At 43.4% G+C, this 18,444-nt stretch overlaps 1 protein-coding gene across 1 annotated transcript; it reads right to left on the bottom strand.

Moving 5' to 3' along the window:
* Positions 1 to 12,972: 12,972 nt before the first annotated feature.
* Positions 12,973 to 18,016, bottom strand: LOC127006437 (uncharacterized). The gene is made up of 6 exons (XM_050876388.1): positions 17,510 to 18,016; positions 15,819 to 15,994; positions 13,999 to 14,157; positions 13,772 to 13,859; positions 13,062 to 13,637; positions 12,973 to 12,978 (listed from the first exon to the last, which is right to left on the bottom strand). The coding sequence occupies exons 2-6, from the start codon at positions 15,989 to 15,991 to the stop codon at positions 12,973 to 12,975; spliced, it is 1,002 nt and encodes a 333-aa protein (XP_050732345.1). The 5' UTR covers positions 15,992 to 15,994; positions 17,510 to 18,016.
* Between the last annotated feature and the right edge of the window lie 428 nt (positions 18,017 to 18,444).

The following is an 18,444-nucleotide window of genomic DNA, read 5'->3' as shown; positions in this document are numbered from 1 at the left end:
CATGCAGACTGAATGTAGTCTACTCTTCTGCCATAACCATGAGTAATTCTAGATTTTTTTTTATTTAGCATCCAGAATACAGCGTCTGTAGCCTTTCTTGGTGAGCCCTGGTGGTCGGCGCCAGCCCATTACGATTCAGGCAGGTGTTTTATAGTAGCGCCATCAATTAAACTCTGAACATATACAGAAACACTTATAACTTAAGAAGACAAAGGGCGACATTCGATGATTAGTGAGAGAAGAGGATATGGAGTTTCCCATAAAACGTACCCATCGTCCCTCACTCTATAGTGATGGTACCGCTCGCTAGGAAAACCCACGCCCCTTGAAATTGACATCATGCTTCGGTGCTTAGATCTTATTTCGGTGGGTTGAAGGTTTGACCTCTAGTGTCTTTGATTGAGGTGATAAGACTTTTCCTTTGCTTGCACGCGTATCAACACTTGACTCACCCACTCACCCGCTCGAAAAACCCGCCCTGACCAACCCCAAGATGTGCCCCTCGAGTTGCTTGCGAAGAAGCTTGACACACACACACACACACACACACACACACACACGCACACACGCGCGCACTCTCTCTCTCTCTCTCTTCCTCCTCCCACTACCACCAGCACCAGTACTAATGTAAATCTCGAGCATGCATTGCCTAATTTTGAAATAACAACCGATGAAATCCTTAAAGCTCTCCAATCACTTAAAACAAATAAAAGTCCCGGACCCGATAAAGTATATCCTATACTGCTTAAAGAAACAAAGAGCGAAATCCTCTCCTCCCTCACAACCGTATTCAATATGTCCCTGCGACAAGGCATCGTCCCTTCGGATTGGAAGAAGGCTAACGTGACACCGATTTTTAAGAAAGGAGACAAAAAAATACCAGGCAATTACAGACCCATTAGTCTAACTTCAGTTGTAGGTAAACTACTTGAGAGCATAATTAGAGACAAAATTGTGAGTTACCTTGAAAGCCACTCATTAATTGGAGATTCGCAACTTGGCTTCCGTAACAAAAGATCCTGCCTGTCAAACCTATTGACCTTTTATAACGACCTCTTCTCAGTTTATGACGTAAGCAAATCACTGGACGTAGTCTATCTTGATTTCCAGAAAGCGTTTGATAAAGTCCCACATCATAAATTACTTTATAAATTACGTAAAGCAAATAGGTATTGACGGTCAAGTAAACCAATGGATCGCGAATTGGTTGAGCAACAGACAACAAAGACTGGTGATTGACGGATTTAACTCATAGTGGGCACCGGTCACTAGTGGCGTCACTCAGGGCTCGGTTCTTTGCCCAGTGCTCTTCATTATTTACATCAACGATGTGGATGTTGGACTCAATAATCGCATTAGTAAATTTGCAGACGACACAAAGATTGGTAACTCGGTTCTCACTGACGAAGACAGGCAAAGCCTCTAAGAGGATTTGCACAAAATTTCAGCTTGGTCGGATAGATGGGAGATGCCCTTTAACGTAAACAATTGCCAGGTCCTTCAAGTTGGAACAAGAAATAAGATGTTCGATTACGAAATGGGCGGCGTTAAACTCACAAACGTTCAATGCGTTAAGGACCTAGGGGTCAAAATCGCGTCAAACCTCAAATTCTCACATCATTGCATCGCATCCAGCAAATAAAGCGAACAGAATGTTGGGCTTCATTAAAAGAAACTTTTTATTCAAGAATAAAGATGTAACACTTCCGCTCTACAATAGTTTAGTCAGACCCCACATGGAATATGCGGTACAGTTTTGGTCTCCCCACCATGCAAAGGACATTGCTAAATTAGAAGGTGTTCAGCGTCGGGCAATAAAAATGATCCCTTCCTTGCGCAACAAATCTTACGAAGAAAGGCTTTCCACCCTTAAGTGGTTAATTAATGGTGTTTCTTGGCAACAGTTTTGGGCCAGAAACCGTTAAATACGCGGCTCTGAGTACGATAATCTGACAACGATGAGCCCTTCTGGTATGCTGATTATATTGGCTGACTCGCTTGATGCGGAAACCCTCCCAAACTCAGTCTGCCACTCTTATCGCTTTGCCGACTGGCCAAGGAGTGGCTTTCCCATCCAGTCGGTCACGGGTTCGATCCTCGGCACCGGTTAAACTCTCTCCGGATCTGACTTAATTTCTGGTGTGGATGTATGGTTAAAATAAATTCAGGGTGTTACACTGTGCTCATGTTGAAAGACACACCGCGCACAACCCTGACCCTTGCAACAGAGCTGACACTGGAACAAATCTCACACAGCAACACACGTGACCACCTTCAACACACCTGACACACTCGAACACACCTGGCCCTGCAACACAAATGACCACATGCAACACACCTGGCACTGCAACAAACCTAGCTGACACTGGAACAAATCTCACACACCAACACACATGACATTACATTCACTTTCAGACGTAAACTCTATATTTTCATGCGTGTTCACGTCGTGGTCTGATACGTAGTAAGGTGGGTAGTGGGCGCACCTGATGTCAAGTGCATCGTTGAGGGTTGTTGCTGTTATTCCTATATGATACGAGTTTTAAGGCGACAGTCAACACTCATGATTAAATCTAATCACACACACACAAAAAAGTAACTGAAAATGGATGAAATATATCGGGAATACCCCAAGGACGAGCAGACGCGTTGAACGAGAGAAAGGGAAAGAGGCAGAGAGTGAGAAAGGGAGGAAAGAGAAAGGGGAAGAGAAAAGGAAAGAAATGGGAAGAGAACAGTAAAGAAAATGGGAGAGAGAAGGAAGGAGACGTGGAAAGCGAAGGAAAGGGTAAAATAAGGAGGGAGAGAGAAAAGGAGAGAGGAAGAGAAATAAAGAGAAATGAAATAGAGAAAGGAAAGGAAGGAAAAGGAGAGAAAGGGACAGAGAAAAGGGAAGAGAAAAAGGGTAAAAGGGGAAGAGATTAGGAAAGCGAAAGGAAAAGAGAGAAGGGGACAGAAAGGAGAGACATGGAAAGGGAAGTAAAGGGAGAAATAAAAAAAGAGAAGAGAAAGGGTTAAAGGAATAGGAAGAGAAAGAAAGAGAAAGGGAAAAAGGAATAAGAAGAGAGAAAAAGAGAGAAAGGGGAAGAAAGAAAGGGTAAAAGGTAAAGAAAGGAGAAGAGAAAAGGAAAGAGAAAGGGGGACAGAGAGGGAAGGAGACATGGAAAGGGAAAGAAAGAAAAATGGAGGAGAGAAAGGGGAAAATGAAGAGGAAGGGAGAAAAGGACAGAGGAGGAGGAAGAGAAAGAAAAAGTAATGGGAAAGGGAGGGAAAAGGAAAAAGGAGAGAAAGGGAAAGATGAAGGGAGAGAAAAGAAAAAAGAATGGGAAGGAGAAAAGGGAGAGAAAAAGGGAAAGGGAAAGGGGAGGAGAAAAAGGGAAAGACAGAGGCTTTCATGAGGATTTTTTTCACATTCATGGTGCAGAAGAAGTTAGACGACCACCAGGGCTATGAAACTACCCCTGAAAATGCCCGAAACGCCTGCGAAAGCCTTGTAAAATATGCGTAATTGGGCGCCGCAAGGTTTGAGGTCTGAAGCAACGTTGCCAGATTCTCGTTCTCAGCTTCTCATTTTTTCCCGATTTCAGGCTATAAACCGTCTCACCCACAAAACTAACGATAGTGATTTATATTTATTGCTAAAAGTGTTAATTATAGAGGGTTTTGTGCGGTCATTATGCTTTAGAAATGGGGTAATCTTGTTTGTCGAGTACGATATCGTGGCATTCCTGGTCTGAGGCGCAGAGGAAGGAGGGTGTGTGTGCGTGTGTGTGTGTGTGTGTGTGTGTGTCACCGCCTGTAACTGACTGGAGGACCCGGCGGCAAGGTGGTGGTGACGTACTCATCCTGGCGTTACCAACTGAGGAACACGAGACCTCAGCAGCGGGAGGATTTACAGGTATTTGGCTAATCCCTCCACCCACAGCATCGTGCGGTGTGGGCAATGCACTTTCCAGCCTATGTCTTATTGGATTATGTTATGTTGTTTGATGAGTTTGGATAGGCTGGCGCATTGGTTGGTGAGACCTTTCGGTTCTTCGCCTGACGGTTCATCCTAGCATGGCTCATAGGGAAAGGTCATCCAGATAAGAATGACCCCCTTCAGTGACCCTTAGAAACATTACTTGGCTTCATCAACGTACCCTTACCTCGTCTGCAATATTTTCTTCCTTAGCAGTGATGTACATGGCTACGAGGAACAGGTAACGGTAAATCTTAGGAATAGCGGCTCCAAGCGGGTGCGCGTTTAGGGCACGGTGTGGTGGTAATTACAACATTTCTAGCACGTTCGACGGGGTTTTGACAAGCGGACAGGCGTGTTTATGTCACAAGGGTGTATTTTTCCACGCTGGCCTCGTGATTTCTTCCAAGTCGATGGGCGATGAGACTGCGAGCTCCGGGGTGAAGAAAGGGCAGAGCCCGCGCGGAAAAATACACCCTTGTGACATAAACACGCCTGTCCGCTTGTCAAAACCCCGTCGTACGTGCTAGAAATGTTGTAATTACCACCACACCGTGCCCTAAGCGCGCACCCGCTTGGAGCCGCTATTCCTAAAATTTACCGTTACCTGTTCCTCGTAACCATGTATATCACTGATAAGGAAGAAAATATTGCAGACGAGGTACGAGACGAGGTAAGGGTACGTTGATGAAGCCAAGTGATGTTTCTAAGGGTCACGGAGGGGGGTCATTCTTATCTGGATGACCTTCCCCTATGAACAAAGGGGGGGCTGCGCCCCCCCCTGGACCCCACCTCTTAAAGTACCCCAACCGAACTTTACGACCTAACAGCTAACTGAGGGACATTGAACACAAGTAACCTGCGTTCGAACCTGCTTCACGCGTTCGTACGTGCTACCAGTAAGTGAATACATAGTCGTATATGACGGTTGCAAGATTTCTATGACGTAAATTACTTACCGTTTATAGATGCTTCATTATGACCATAATACTGTAGCGGGGGCTTCGCCCCCCTCGAACCCCCCATTTGGTATGGAGAGTGAGTGAACTTGCGTGGTTTCCGTACTACGTTGTAAAAAAACCCGGAATGTATGAAATTACCCTACATCTAAGTAATTGTAAGGAATTTCCCTACATCTAGGGTTTTTTTCAACCCCCCATAGCTCAAAAACTATGCATTTGCGACGCATTTCAAGTTTACCACCGCATTCCCCGAAGTCTCAATGGTCCCCTAGCCAATTTTGGTTGCGAGGGGTGAGTATGGGCAAACACTAGAATAATACCGTTTTAAGTTTGTAAAGTGACTATAAGGTAATTAAGGTTTAACATGGACATACTCAGACCTGTTAAAGCGGGAAGGGGGCTTTTTCCACTACAAATATGAACTTTAATTTGTAACCCCTTTAAGAAGGGCGCATGTTTTGAAAATCGACATTTCTGCTATATATATAGACAATTAATGGAATAAGAATGACAAGAAAAATCCTCAATATCCTGTATCTCCAGAAATGCAACAGAAAACACTCTTTTTTTTAACTTTCTCAATAAGTGGACCATTTAGCACAGTGGTCCCCAAGGGTGGCGTGAGCTGCAAACTAGGAGTGCGTGATTCCATCTGCCCAAAATTGTAGTTTTGCAAAGAAATAACACACACACACACACACATGAATAAGTAACACTGTTTGAATTATCCTCAAGACCTCATAGAGTTTATATATATATATATATATATATATATATATATATATATATATATATATATATATATATATATATATATATATATATATATATTACATATATATATATATATATATATATATATATATATATATATATATATATATATATATATATATGTGTGTGTGTGTGTGTGTGTGTGTGTGTGTGAGAACAAGGGATGGGGGGCATGACGATTTTCTATAAATCAATAAGGGGCATAATGTAAAAAAGTTTGGGAACCACTGATCTAACAGGTGTGGGTGTGGGGGGGTTCATCAGACCCCTTTGGGTACGACCCTGATAATGTAACAATAAAAACCTCCTCAGTTATTATCAGCCATAAACCCCTAAATTATGTTTGTCAGTGCCGTGTGCAATGCACTGATAGGTAGTATTTCCCTCTCCCAGCTGACTAGTCATCACAAGCTACACACTTCACCTAAAAGATTTATGTAATCATGAAATCTGCAAGTTTTGTTCTTAGAATCTTGAACAAGCACAGGGCCAGTGGGACCTATCAGAGCTGGTTCATTGACAATAATGTTGTCATTTATTTCAATGGAGTATCTTGTATATGCTCCTAGACTGTAGGTCTCCTAGGCGCAGTACCTTGTCTGCCCTCTTGATCTCATCACTGCTTCTATTTATTTTCAATACTGCACTTGCCCCTTACCATGGTACCTGGTTTAGCTTCATGGTGCTACCTACGGATATATCAATAGTTGTACAATCACACTGTGTATTGCCTGGGGGTTGGGATGGCATGTTCCTCCCTTCTTCTTTGTTGTATACCTTTACAACAATAAACTGTCAATCAGATCAATGAATCAGTCTTGAACAACATAATTCATTTTTCATTTTCACAGCATCCCTTTCTAATTTATTTCAGCAGTCCCCCTATCTCAGTGATGTCATAATCTGTTGCATACACTTCATTGCTCCATTACATTTTGTTAGGCATCAAACCAGGCTGTCTTGATGTTTTATGACTAATCTTTGCCACTCTACAATCAGTTTTCTAACTCTGCCACCAAAGTCATGCCCTTACACTTAATGCTATGATTGATTGATAGTTTATTGTTGCAGTTATGCAACAAAGGAGAAGGGAGGAACCCAGTGATGCGATTCAGCCGGTTCACAAGAACCTGTTCTTGGAATTTCTTTAATCCCGAGAACCTTTTGTTACTGTTAGCTTAAATCAGGGGTTCTCAATTTTTTCCTCTGTGAAGACATTTTACTTATAACTTATTTTGGTAAACCCCTCATAGAGAGAACCTGTTCTTACAAAAATTGAATCCCACCGCTGGAGGAACCTGCCATCCCAACCCCCAGGCAATACATAGTGTAATTGCACAATTATTCACATATTTGTAGGTTGCACCATGAAACTCAAAGGTATAATGGTAGGGAACAAATGTTAGAGTAAAAAAAAAATATTAACCATGATGAGATCAAGGTGGCAGACACAAGGGACTGCACCCAGAAACTACAATATAGGGCAGTGGTTCCCAACCAGGAGTCCACCCAAGGGGTCCATAGAGATTCTAATTATTTATTATACTGGAATTAGGAGACGTCCCTTGGAATAAAATTCATAATAATGTACACAATCCTTAAAACTGAATGCTTAAATGCAAGAATTGCTCTACATTAGCTAACAGTACCAGGAGTGTCAAACTCACGGCCCACCTCAAAAATTTGGCTCTCGGGATGGTCATGAGTGGCCCAAGAGATTCCCTAATTAACCTATTTCGTTGTAGGGTTCCACAGGTGAAAGTGACTGGAAAAGGGGAAACAGGACAAAAAGGTTGGGAACCACTGATCTAGGGGGAAATGCAGGATACGCTCTTAATATACATGATAGAATATAATTACCGATGAACCAGCTCACCAGCTCCGGCTGGTCCCAGTGGCTTTGGGCAGTAAGCACTAATAGAGGGACATTGCAGGACAACGATAGAGTGTGCGACCCCCTGACCTGGCACACAAACTGCAAGGTACAAGGGCAGCCACACTGACTTTCCAGTAATACCTATAGCCCAGCCTCAGATGCATTGCCACAATGAGTGGAACAGGCTGAGCAGTCATGTGGTGAGTGCCAATACAATTGTCAGATTAAAAAATAGGTTATATAAATTCATGGACAGTGATATTAGGTGGGGTTAGATTGACAGGAGCTTAGGTTCAAAGGAGCTGCCTTGTACAGGCCTACCAGCCTCTTGCAGTCTCCTACGTTCTTATGTTCTTGTGATCATAAGATAAGTGTGGGTACAGAGAGTCGATACCTGGGCATGTGAATGCTGGAGGCATTGCTGTCATGACTTCGCAAGGCAATATGAGAGGACACAGACTCACTAACAAGAGATCTAAGTCTACTCTTAACATAACTATAGGTGTACTCATCATCTGGGTGTACAGTGAGATCATTAGAGGCAAGATGAGCAAGTCTGTCTACCTTTTCATTATGGGGCAACCCAACGTGAGGGCACCCAGATGAAGTGTGCATTAGCACCACTGTGCTCCAGCAGGCTAAGGGCACTGAGGCACTTATTAACTATATCACAGTCAGAGGGAGAGGACAACAGGAGTGCATACAAGGCATGCTAACTCTCAACAAACAGATACCGTACACAGTTTTCCTTAGAGCTGCAGTGATACAGAGAGCCTCAAGTAGCGTCTCATCCCTCTGTTCAGTGGATTTCACAAGGAGACAGATGGTCAGGAAGCCTCTTGGAAACCTCAGTATCAGTGTATTCAGTGGGGAAGGTATAGACACTAACAAATAATCCACAGCCAGGCTTGCTGCCATTAACAGATCCATCACAAAACACATGAACATGAAATGATCCTGCAGGACTTGAGGAAGCCAGGAGTCTTTAGGTTTGTTCAATGTTTCTATGACAACACTGACTCATTGAGGGTTCCAAGTGAGATAACAAGGGCTACTAGTGAGCTGGGTTGGAGTAATTGTAATTTAATTGAAATATAAATAATTACAGTATTATTGTAATTTTAAGTGAAAATGCAATTGTAGTAAGTAAATGTAATTGTAATTGATTAAAGGATGAGGTAAGTTGTAATTTAAATGTAATTATGAAATAGAAGTGGTACTGGTTGAGCTCCATTCTATTACTTACACTTCTGGAAATAAATTATTATAAAACCCTATTAGCTCAATTCCTCGCCTCTATACACTGTTGCCTGTGCTGAAGATTAGCGTTCACCCTCACAACCAAATCCCTTGTATTTGTAATTTTAATTGTAATTGAATTTGTTTTGAAGTAATTGTAATTGCAATGTAAGTGCTATTTCCAAATGTATTTATTATTATAATTAATTCAAAGTTTCTGAAAGTAATTGTAATTGTAATTAATTTTTTCAAGTGTAATTACTCCAACCCTGCTAGTGAGGGCAATGCTATGGCTCACTATTAATTTCCTTCATAGCTCATATCTCCTTTGGATCCTTGCCATAACCTCTGACTTATTCAATGTCTATATTTTCACATGACTAAATAAGAAATACTTTGAACTTTAACCTTTTCCATTATTTGTTAATCCAGATTAATTTCTTAACCTGGCAGCTGCGGGGATTATGTTTCTTAGAGGCTCCTCTAGCGAATTGCGAAATAACCATCACTAACGCAAATCATTATGTAATAGATATCAACGCATTCGCCATCAGTTTGTGGATCCTCTATTTTGGGGGGTTAAATCAAGCCAAAAATTTGGCCCGTCGCTGGTACACTGCAAAACCAAAATTTTGGTCTGTCAGTGGTATGCGGTAAAACCAAAAATTTGGCCTGTCGCTGCTACTGGGATAATGGTGCTGCTTGCTTTCCCAAGATTGTTAGCTTTATTTCCTGTCTGGCCTACTGTAAGAATTGTAAAACCATTTTTTTCATCAGTAGGCTATGTGCTGAGTGATACAACAGAAGGGGTGGGTAAGGCATCAACTATCCCAATTTGTAAAGGAAAATGAGACAAAAATGAAGATGCAAATCACATGAATGTGTTTATTGAAGGAGTCAGACTTGGGTACGGTAAATTCCTGATAGAAAGAAAAACATACAAAAGTGATGGAAAGGATAATTCACAACACAACAAATTTTTTACTTTTTTTTCTGCTGACCTAAATTTGAGACCTGTTCTTGGGTAATTTGGGGTCACGAGTTTAAAAATGACAAGAGTCTTTTCTGTCAAGTTTCTTTTTATCTATGGGCTGTATATTGGCCCCACCCATAGCTATAAGAGATATCATAGGTAATCTTGTATGTTGATATTTATTTTATCTTTGTATTTAGAGTTTAGACAGTTATTTATTTAACTAGACACACGTAGATATATAAATATATTATATCTGTTAAAAGCGATGGGTGCTCTACCGTATGATCCTCTTGAATGGAGACTTTTTATAGATAGTTAAAAAAAGTATAAAATGTGTATTACTCCTATTGGTCACTTTGTGCATTTAGAGGAGAATCATGAACACATTAAAACTGTATTAGATTTACTCAAGTATGATGAACACAAATGGGTCATATGTGTGGATCTGGAAATGGTCAACTTTTTACTTGGCCAACAAGGAGGGTATACAAAATATCCGGGTTTCCAGTGTTTATGGGACAGCCGAGCGAAAGACAAACATTGGGAACAGAAACTCTGGCCAGTTAAAAAAAAGTTTGACTGTTGGGGAGAAGAATATCATGCACCAACTCCTTGTTGAGAGGAAATCATCTTCCCACTCCTTCATGTTTAACTACATTACGCGATAAATAATTACGTAAAGGAGTCTGAGTCGGAGGTATTATTACCGCCTCCGACTCCGGCCAAGAGTAGCCGACTCCACCGCCTCCGACTCCAACTCCACACACCTGGTCATTCGGGATATCAGCGTTATTCCTCGTCACAGTAAACAAATCACCAAGTGTGTGTGTGTGGGAGGGGGGGGTGGGGGCGTTGTATTCTGCCCCTTTGCCGGGAGTTGAACTGAGCATGCGCGGACGCTATTTTGTCCATTTCATTCACTACACTGTCTTTTAGTAGGTTGTAAAACGCTTACCTTTGATCTTATGATTGTCCTTCTGTCTCCTCAGAGTTCTCTGATTCAGGGACAGGTTTACGGAATACTCTCCATTCAATAGTAACTGAGCAACGGGTTCCATGGCAGCCTCGAATTTGACCATTTTTTCATGAATACTAACATGATGTATTCCCGCCTTCTTGCCTGGGAAAAACGTGGATATCAAAACTGATACTAAACAGTGAGTTCTGCGCATGCGCAGAGCAGAATGAGCCGACTCACGAGAGTGGGACGGAATACGACGCCGCACCGGTGTTGTGTACGTAGATGTCACTTGTACGAAGCGTTATATACAAGGATCTGTGTACCTAGCTGGTCGCGGATATATGGATGTCCCACCAGTGTTTTAAAAGACGAGAGGGCATATTGTTTTAGTCTTTCATGGGAAAAACATTCATGAATCCAATACAGCGCTCTGTTTTGTAATAAGTGAAGTGAAGGGCCATTACTTCTTTGCAGTGATTCACGGATAAAAATACGGGAGTGCTAATTTCAAAACAAAACTATCTTGATGTACATATGATAATTGTTTAGGGCAGATTGCATTCTTATATATCGGAGGTCAGGGTCCATTTTCTGCCCACAGGACATTTCTGAACGAAATTGAACAACTTATCAAAAGCTAAAAACTACCACATAAGGGTATTTTTTTTTTATTAACGACATTCTGTTTGGTTAAATACGAAACCATCAGACTTCTCCTTTGGTTGCTTGGAAGGTTTGGTGGATAATGTCCATTTAAGAGAAGATGCTGTAAAGGACCTATTTCATCCCTAAATTTGGCAAGTCTTTAATCCCGTAAATCTGCAGCCATGTTATCGGGGGGACGCCTGCGTACAGCTTTGTTTATCAGCAAGTCTTTGTAAACATTCGCTTCTGACAATGCGCAATTCGCGCGAGGACAGCTCCGTACACGGGGACATCTACGTACACAACACCGGTATACTTTCTTGGTGGTGCCTGGTGGTCGACCCCAGCCCGTTATGGCGCAGGTAGGTGTTTATAGTGGCGCCATCTTCCTTGTTTCATCCTGCCCCCAGGAGCTCATTTTCGATCCTCTATTAGTTAAAATCTAGAGTCCGGGTCGATAGATGATGGTCTTCAGAACTGCATGTGGGTAGTCTTGGCCACTCGGTGATGACTGAAAAGTTGCCAGCTTAGCCTATTTGTATCGGCGGGAGGGTCGCGAACCCCCGTACTCCTATAGTATTTCCACGAGAAACTGGCTGGTGAGTGAGTCAGCCCCGCCCGTTACACACTCTCAACACCCCTCGCTTCCTCTCATATGTCAGCCATTTACTACCTTTAAATGAATTTGATTGAATAATTGGACAATCCAGTAAGGTCATATAGTGTTAAGATTGTTTCGTTTTTAGGATGATAACAAAGATTTTGTTTAAATACCACGACACTTGACACCGTTGGAATACAATGTTGTCAAGTGTCGTGGTATTTATACAAAATCTTTGTTTCGTTTTACAATCTTAACACTATATGACCTTATTGGATTATCCAATTATTTAATTAAATTCATGTAAAGGTAGTAAATAGCTGACATATGAGAGGAAGCGAGGGGTGTTGAGAGTGTGTGGCAAGGTGCGGGGCGGGGCTGACCCCGCACCCGCCACTACCTCACCCGCCAGTTTCTTGTGGAAATACTATAGACGCCGGCAAGCGTTCTCACCGCTCAGCCACCACCTCCCCAGATAGTTCTACATTTACCTTTACTCCACCATATTGGAGACATCATGGAGCACAGAGACGTTTTTCTCGAGCAATCTTTCACCTACTCTCCTGTTCAAGACTCCTGTGGAGTAACCGAAATGAAAGCGGACTTTGTCGCGAAAGAAGAATCCACATTGTCCTACACCAATGTTCCCTGTATGCAAGCCCATGTAACTGCCCGCCGCTGTTATTTGAACATTCTTGCCAACTCCTCGCTGGAGAGTGGTTTTTGGAGAGTAGAGGTTTGAGAAAAGATAGTCACAGTCAGGGATATGTAGACCACCAAACTTAACCTCGTGCGTAAATCCCTCCGGCCTGAGCAGCGCCTCCAGCACCCTCTGTTCACACATGTAGTTCCTGTTAAGCTTCCTGCGGAGTTCGGTGTCAAGGTGTTGCACGTACTGCCAGAAGTTTTTCTTCACATCACGTGGCGTTGAGGTGCACTGCGTGAAGGGCATGGCATGGAAGCCAAGGGGAAGGTTCTTACAGCTCTTCATGAGTCGGCGGGAATCGACGGGGACCCATGTGGAAATACTGTAGACGTCTCTTTCCAAACCCCCCTCGCGCGCCACCTCCATCATGGACACGTTCAAGGCAGCAGTGAAGCAGGCGTTGAGGGTGGTGCCAGTGGCGCGAGCCTTGGCAGTGATCTTCTCCACTGTCTGCTTGTCGAGGAGCACCGGCTCCAAATACGTCGTAGTTGGGTTTGCTTCGTTCGGGACACCATAAGCTTCCATGAGCAGAGGAAGATGTTTGCTCGCTAGATGTTTTCTGATGGCCGACATAAGCCTCTCAGGATCCCTTTCCAGTTCTTCCCTAATCTTGTTTTCCTCCTCTCTGGCCTCCACGCCGTCACGGAGCTCCCCAACAGGCCTGGTGTCCACGGGTGATCCCTCGAGGAGGCTGTCGATGATTTGGGACAGCAGCTCCGAGATCAGTTGTACGATTATTCCGTCATTAGCAGCATGGTGGACGGACATCAGGAGGTGACACTGATGAGAATATGCTGCCTTCACTTCAGGGAGAGGACAGGGAGCATCTGGAGGACATGGCATGAGCCGAGCATTCCACAGCGGCCCATTATAGAGGTCAAATTTTACTTTATGCTGTTCAGATTGTTCGTACTCCAAGTCCGTGTAGTTCATCACCTGAAAGACAAAAGCGGCGATGTGTTGTGACTGACTACAAGGATGACATGTAGCACTCAAAACTTTGCTTATTAGCAAGGCAAGGCCATGGAGTTATGCCAGTGTGCAGCCACGTATCGCTAATAGTGCTGTACCTGAAAATCTAGTTTTTGTCGCGGCATGTCGGCGACCCACAGCTGCCCGTCCCGCTGCCGGAAGCAAAGTCTGAGTGACTCGATCTTGCTGTTGGAAGAAAGTGAAAATGAGAAAAGTCTCACATGTGGTCACTCGTGAACAGCATAACTACATCCATATGAAGCATAGCTTATCCACCAAGGCATTATACAGTACCTGTGTATGCCCCTGCCCCCACTGCACCTACCCGTAGAGGTGGACGAGCGCCTCCTCCATCAGGTCAGGGGTGATGGGCGCCTTGGAGTTGAAGGTGATGATGGTGTTCATATACAAGCCGCTCTCGACAGCCGCCACCATGGCCTGTGTCCTATCGTCCGCGGGGAACCTCCACTTGAGACACTCCTCTCTGTGGGAAGGAAAAGTTATGATCAGGAGTATCACCTACCTGTCATCCATTAACCCTAACCTAGCAGACGGCAGGAATAAATGTGACAAGCGATGTAAACGATGCGTCCCTATGAAAGTCCCGCCTGCATCACCAAAATGATGATGCCGTTGACCACCACTGCTCCTCAAGACAAGTGAACTAATTTCAGGTGTCTACCGGCTTCCCAAATGAATAAATGTCTCTTCCGCCTTATTTTAAGAAATAATCAGAGCCTCCGGATATGGTTATGTGTGTCCATTGGGTGACTTTAGTTACAGTAAGACCATCTGCGATTACCTTGTGGGTGATCTTGTCTATGGTGTGTTTATCAGCTACTTCAGTGACCTTGTCTACGGTGTGTTTATCAGCTACATCAATGACCTTGTCTACGGTGTGTTTATCAGCTACATCAATGACCCTGACTACGGTGTGTTTATCAGCTACATCAGCGATCTTGACAACTTAGAACCAGTGACTTCAGCAAATTTACTGATGAAAGAAAATTAGACCACAGCGAGGAGGCAGGTTTACTGCCAAAAGTCATAGCAACCGGAACACAATAATTATCCATAAATTGTATCTGTCGCAGGTGAGGCCTCACCTAGATTATTCTGTTAAGTTTTGTTGCCCCAATTACATAAAGGATGTAGATTGTATGGAAAGAGAGAAGAATTAACAAAATGACTCAAGGACTTTGGAAGTTACCGTACAGAAAAAGACTAAAGAAAACTTACTTTCATCCCTTAGAAAGACGTATACTTCAAGATTATTCAGATTTTGAATGTGATAAAGGCTAGATGAAGTAGGTTTTAGGTTCAGGAAAAAAATAGGCAAGAACTGGTCCACGAACAGTGCGGTGGAGGAGTGTAACAAACTGACCAGATAATTACGTAGCTGATGCAAGCACGACTGAAAGTTTTATATGGAGGTTAGATATATTATTGGATGGGGAGGGAACTTCGTGAATAGCCCGCTCTCAGGAGTTGCCTTGTTTAGACTATCTGGTATCTTATAGTCTCATTAAATCCTCGTGTATCATTGTGGAATGCTTCCTCAAAAAACAAAACAAAAGATAGATAAAAAAAATTAAAAAATTATAACCGATGCCAAGCAAAACGACAGGCAAACGAGGCAGCAAGCTGGGCGCTGGGCAGTCCCGCCAGTGGTGTCCGCGGCTAGGCTGGTGCCGGTAGGATCAGCACCTGCCGGGCCCTCGCGTCCAGGAGCGGCACAGCATCGTGTTCCCATAGTAAACAGTGTGTCACTCGATCGTTACCTGTAAGCTGCCATGAGCGTTTAGAAGGGGTCTGGAAGGGGCAGTTCCCCCCTTGGAAATCTGCCATACTCCCGTTTACACTTTCGTTTGCAAGTTTTGACAAATTTAATAGTCATCGAAACCTCAGGAGAACACCTGGTGGTGCAAATATTGGGAGGCTGTGCGTGGCATTGCCTTGTGGTTCACCAAGGGAGATATAAAACTTGACGTGTTTATGTGTAGGACGTAAAACATGTTTGCCCTGCCGCTCTTGAAAATATTCCTGCGGACGCCCCTGTGAGATACTCATATTTCACCGATCTGACACCAGAAATACCACAATGTGTCGCAGCGGCCCTAGCAACGCTCCAGCACGAGGACTCACCCTGCCGGCCTGCTGGAGGTGGACTTGTCCGAGTCGGCTAATCGTTCCCGCTGTTCCACGTTTCCACCGTTGGTGCCGATGGTGGACGACCCGGTGGTGGTGGTGGTGATGTTGGCCTTAGTGGAGGCTGCGGCCCACGCCCGGCACGCCCTGGACGCCGCTGAGCGAATCATGGTCTGCATAGGAGAGAACGATTAGAATGAAATCATTGTGCTACAGACTGATTCCCGATATCTCGGAAAGCCACGACCCTCTCCTCGGCGCCGTATGAATTATGTAAGTTATTGCACGGCAGTGTCGGGCCTGTATTATAAAGCCAATTATATGATCTAATAATAGCATTCTCTGAGTGATAAAAGAACATTCTATTTTTTGTAGTTAAGCAGTCATTTTTGTACTGATTTTGAAGAACTATTACGAACGGTGCCTCCCAAAATAACGCGAATCGATACCAGGCACAGAAAAGCCATTCCAGCTTCCATCAGTCTGCAGCTACAATCTGACAGGCAGAGATCCTTTTACGAGCCTCATTAACACTTTCGAAATGTCAAAGCTGAGTTTCCATACAAACTTTCCTGGTGTGGGCGGTCCTGAGAAACAGTTGGGAAGTATTTGAGATTAAAATTTTGTTTTCCATCCTGGATGGAAAACATGAGAAACTTTCGCGCGCTCGTATATGCGAGTGTGGGTGTGTCTGTGGGTGTGTGTGTTTATGTATGTGTGTGTGTGTGTGTGTGTGTGTGTGTGTGTGTGTGTGTATGTGTGTGTGTGTGTGTGTATATATATATATATATATATATATATATATATATATATATATATATATATATATATATATATATATATATATATATATATATATATATATATGTCACACACACACACACACCTATAATTAGCTAGACATTGAAGTATGTGAATGAATGATAATTATAATCCCAATCCTTTTTCCCCGTGAGTGAGGTGTGGGATATGTCCTTATCCCCGCACACCTGAGGGAGGTCACTCCCAGCGGTCAGGGTGTGCCCCCCTCTCTCTCTCTCTCTCTCTCTCTCTCTCTCTCTCTCTCTCTCTCTCTCTCTCTCTCTCTCTCTCTCTCTCTCTCTCTCTCTCTCTCTCTCTCTCTCTCTCTCTCTCTCTCTCTCTCTCTCTCTCTCTCTCACCCATAAATATATAAATGAAATTTGACTGGAATATAAAAATAGTTTATACTTTACTATCAAGACTTGAAAATCACACACACTCACACACACACACACACACACACACACACACACACACACACACACACACACACACACACACACACACACACACACACACACACACACACACACACACACACACACAGATCGACGCTAAAGTGCACTTGCTCATGTCGGGAGGTTACCTGCTGGCGATTACGAGTCCAACACTTGATCAGTCCGTAGTGAATTACACACATATATTCTCTCTCAATGTTTCTCAATTCTTTCCTGAATGTATCCAAGTTGTTTCTCAACTGACTCCCGAAAAACTTGGGAAACGTCTGGGATACAATACTCTAATAGCTGCGCTTACCTCTCTTCTGGCCACTCATTCTTTTCTCTTTCGAGGAAGCAGCGCTTAGCGGGCTTTTGTATTATTATGTTCTTTGTTGTTGCCTTAGCTGTAAAAAAAAAAAAAAAAAAACTCCTAGTTAGTGAACTTACCGAGATTTTTCTAGCTTGAAGTAATTCAAGCCTTAGGTGATGCAGCTGTAAACAGCAATGTCTTCCTTCACTGCTGAGGGCAAGACGACAAATGAAGCAGTTGGTATGGTGGTAACCCACGTCAGGATTTGTTTATTTTATCTTGTTGACAAGGGGAACCATTGATAAGCAGTCTCGACAGCCCCAGCCTGGCCGAATAAAGCAAAATTCGGCTCGTGAGGGCAGACCTGTGGCCTAATGTCCTCCCGCTGCATGCGATAACGTGGTGCGCTATCACTCAATTGCTTTTGGGAGGGCCCCTCAAGACAGCTAGCTGGTGGCAGGTTCTTGTACCCTGTGTCTTGAGGTATTTTTTTCTTACCCACCTCATGATCCAGGGCCAATGTGAGGGAGATGAGTACCTCGGCCACGCTCACCTATAGCGTATGCCCCCGCTCTGTCATGCCTTTACTCGTCACCGTCTGCAGTAGCACCTAGCGGGAGCTCTTACCTCCTGTTTCTGCCTTCTTTTTTTTTACAACAAAGGAGACAGCTCAAAGGCAACAAAGAGAGTGTAGTAAATAAAGAGCCCGCTACACGCTGCTCCCACAATAGACAGTATAGTAAAGAGTGGCCAAACGAGAGGTCAATTTCGAGCGGAGAGGTGTCTTGATATACTCTTCTTGAAAGAAGTCAAGTCATAGGCAGGAGAAATACAGACGAAGGAAGGCTGTTCCAGAGTTTACCAGTGTAGGGGATGGAAGAGTTAAGATGCTGGTTAACTCTTGCATAAGGGGTTTGGAGAGAATTTTGATAAGCTGCAGTAGAAAGACGAGTGCAGCGGGGCCGTAGGAGAATTAACCGTGAAAAATCAATTTATATATATATATATATATATATATATATATATATATATATATATATATATATTTATATATATATATATATATATATAT

The sequence above is a fragment of the Eriocheir sinensis genome, chromosome 32, assembly GCF_024679095.1.
Source record: "Eriocheir sinensis breed Jianghai 21 chromosome 32, ASM2467909v1, whole genome shotgun sequence".
Classification (NCBI taxonomy): domain Eukaryota; kingdom Metazoa; phylum Arthropoda; class Malacostraca; order Decapoda; family Varunidae; genus Eriocheir; species Eriocheir sinensis.
Note: the sequence above shows the minus strand (reverse complement) of the source record. Positions and strands in the feature narration are given on the sequence as shown.

Excerpts from the sequence above, each read along its gene's own strand:
- LOC127006437 (XM_050876388.1), bottom strand. The coding sequence starts at position 15,991 with ATGATTCGCTCAGCGGCGTCCAGGGCGTGCCGGGCGTGGGCCGCAGCC. Across the intron at positions 14,158-15,818 it reads ACCTCCAGCAGGCCGGCAGG|AGAGGAGTGTCTCAAGTGGA; the intron begins GTGAGTCCTCGT and ends TCCTTCCCACAG. Across the intron at positions 13,638-13,771 it reads GACAAAAACTAGATTTTCAG|GTGATGAACTACACGGACTT; the intron begins GTACAGCACTAT and ends TTTGTCTTTCAG.